This window comes from Theobroma umbraticum, unplaced genomic scaffold (genome assembly GCF_002168275.2).
Source record: "Theobroma umbraticum cultivar Fairchild unplaced genomic scaffold, ASM216827v3 scaffold_30.0, whole genome shotgun sequence".
NCBI lineage: Eukaryota > Viridiplantae > Streptophyta > Magnoliopsida > Malvales > Malvaceae > Theobroma > Theobroma umbraticum.
The window spans coordinates 14,769,841-14,772,770 of NW_018397254.1; the positions used below are offsets into that span (position 1 = coordinate 14,769,841).

Consider the following 2,930-nt stretch of genomic DNA (forward strand, 5'->3'; position numbering starts at 1 on the left):
CATAAGATTCAGTTAAGTTTAGTCTTATTTTTTATGTTACAGTCAGTTATTGTTAGTTATTCTACTTGGTACATGTTGGTCTACTACTTAGAATTATAAATCAGTTATCTACTGAGTTCACTTAGTGAGTGGTTGTCAATTTTTAATTTTATGTCTTATAGTTTTCTGTACTTAAGCTTTCAGTAGAAAGCAGATATTAATGAAGAAGTAGTTCTGTTTTCTTTCACTTACTGTTCTTAAGCATTCTTTTTACTCTCTTTTATTTTCCTTTACTTTATTTTGTTGAAATAACGTCAGAGCCCATAGAATATAACTAAGTAATACATAAATCCTAAATTATTTAACTCGACAATCATCTTCTTTGGTGCTGCATCGTACATGGTGGTTCTTCAAAATGGGAAATCAAATCTTTTACAAACCCTAATGAATTTGAGAATCATCTCAGGCCTTCTGTGAAAACCAGAGGACTGTACCAAGCTGGTGTGCACTTTCCTCTGAACCTGCTTTTGTTTCTGAGATTGTATGGGACATGAGCCATCTACCATCTTTCAAGAAAGTTTGATTGTTATGTATTCCTGTTCTTATATATGATTTTTTTTTTAAATAAAGTTGGGTTGGCAGTTGATCATGTACTACACACGCACACACACACATAAATATATATTGTACTTTGTTCTATAATGCTTTTGCTACATATTTTTTAGTTTTTATAATCATAAGTGAATTGCTGTTTATGAGGAGAAAACAAAAAATGTTCAACAGCTTTGTGTCTATATTGCTTCTGATGGAGGTCGAGTTTGTCGTCCGCTGGTTATAGCTGACAAGGGAATTTCAAGGATCAAAGAAAACCATATGAAGGCGTTGGTGGTAATTCTAACGTGCAAATCTTTTTCCACAAGGAAATGTTATTAAAGTATTGATTCATTCTTTCTTGTGTATTTAGGATGGAATTCATACTTTCCAAGACTTTGTTCGTGGAGGGTTGATTGAGTATCTTGATGTTAATGAACAAAACAATGCTCTGGTCTGTTTCCATCTATTATTTGTAAAGTTATAATACTGATGGTGAATCTCAAGGCATGATTATCCCCTTTTCTCATATATAGATTGCATTATATGAGGGAGAGGCCACATCTGAAACAACCCACATTGAGATAGAGCCTTTAACCATCTTAGGCGTCTGTGCGGGGTTAATTCCATATCCTCATCATAATCAGTCACCAAGAAATACCTATCAGGTTTTGTCTATCGTTTGAATATCCAATTCATTGATTTTCTCTTTTATGGCCTTTAAGTGTTATGCTATATGTGTATTTATATATAGTGTGCTATGGGCAAGCAAGCAATGGGAAGCATTGCATATAACCAGGCAAGTGCTCTTTCTTATATTTTATGGTAACAATATTTCGTTTCCCTTTCTTTTACGAGATTATTGTTTTCTGGATTGTTGATGGCATTGCATTATTTAAAGCAACATGCTTTAGTTGTGTTTATGAAGATATGAGGCCAGTTTTTTGTCTGCTAAAGTCTTGGTGTCTTAATTTAAATATTCTCATATTGCAAACCCAATGTATCATGTAGCCTATGTGCACTAATGTGAAAACTCGTATTTACCTCGATATTTACAGTATTTGAGCTTTGGTACAATAGCTATGCTCTGTAAGTTTTTTTTATTATTATGAAACATTTTAAAATGTTGCCATAGAGAGTAAACAGATTTCCTTTTATTTTCAGCAACCCCCCAAGCCACCCACCCAAAACAGAAAAATAAAAGATTCCAAACGAAGAAAATAAAAGGAGAAAATTGCTTGAGAGTAAATCTCTTGTTCCATAAGAAGAATGTCACTTTATTACCAAACTGTTGATGCTACATGTCCTCATTGCATATTTGTTGTGTTTCAGTTCTTTTTCTTTCCATTGGAATGTTTTGTTGGGCTGTTTCTGTCTGAGATGTTAAGACTGTTAGTTTTGAGTCTTTAAGATTTCTTTAATGGGTCATTGGTAGGATAATGAGTTGTAGTTCTTATATATCTTTTCTTTCAGTATTCTTGATTTTTAAAAGTTTGCTATTTGATCTTACAGTTTTCTCGAATGGACTCCGTACTTTACCTGTTGGTTTATCCTCAACGGCCTTTATTGACAACAAGGACAATTGAGCTGGTAAGCATGCAGTGTGTTTTTGAGGGTGGTATATCAGTATGTATGATACCTGAAATACTCTGCTCCCAGGTTGGATATGATAAGCTTGGAGGTGGTCAGAATGCTACTGTTGCTGTGATGAGTTGTAGTGGCTATGATATAGAGGATGCTATTGTCATGAACAAGTCATCTCTGGATCGTGGGTTTGGTAGTTGTATTGTCATGAAGAGGTAAACTGACGTGTAACTTTGTTAATTTTATTTCTTTTCTTCCTTCTGGTTGCAACATGTGAACCTTTATTGTGTTTGTGCATTTTGAGATCCCACTTGAGTTTAGGGACTCTAGTTTGCTCACGTCAGATATTCTCCATTGAACAGTTACACTGCTGTTTATCAGAAGAATTATGAGAATGGTACATCAGATAGAGTACTTAGGCCGCAAAGAACAGGACCTGGTGCAGAAAGGATGCAGGTACATGATGGTGCATTTATGTAGTTTTCCCTCTTCATTCTAATGGATTCTGTATCTAGCATCTCTTTATGGCATCATTCAGGTATCCTCATACCATGCTTGCTATGACGAATGATTTAACATATATTCATGTATGTTTTGGTGTGGTGGCAATTTTTCCCTTGTTCTCCCTTTCTTCCTTGTTCACTTTGTTTAATTCCTTATTGTCTTTTAAAGTTGATTTTTGCTTTCTCTTTGTGGTCTTCCTTGATTCTCCTCATTATGTTATTGAGCCTGTTCACTTGTCTCCTAGCAATTTTAGCCTACTTAGCACTCTGCAA

The 2,930-nt window shown here is 34.7% G+C and overlaps 1 protein-coding gene across 1 annotated transcript in view; it reads left to right on the forward strand.

The window, feature by feature from the left end:
- LOC110409200 (DNA-directed RNA polymerase III subunit 2-like) overlaps positions 1-2,634 on the forward strand; it is a 12,347-nt gene extending 9,713 nt beyond the window's left edge. Inside the window, exons 9-15 of the mRNA XM_021418510.1 lie at positions 763-867; positions 944-1,024; positions 1,107-1,238; positions 1,325-1,369; positions 2,083-2,160; positions 2,230-2,369; positions 2,517-2,634. Of these exons, the coding sequence (XP_021274185.1) occupies positions 763-867; positions 944-1,024; positions 1,107-1,238; positions 1,325-1,369; positions 2,083-2,160; positions 2,230-2,369; positions 2,517-2,634 (699 nt within the window). The remainder of the gene's footprint in view (positions 1-762; positions 868-943; positions 1,025-1,106; positions 1,239-1,324; positions 1,370-2,082; positions 2,161-2,229; positions 2,370-2,516) is intronic.
- The last annotated feature ends 296 nt before the right edge of the window (positions 2,635-2,930 follow it).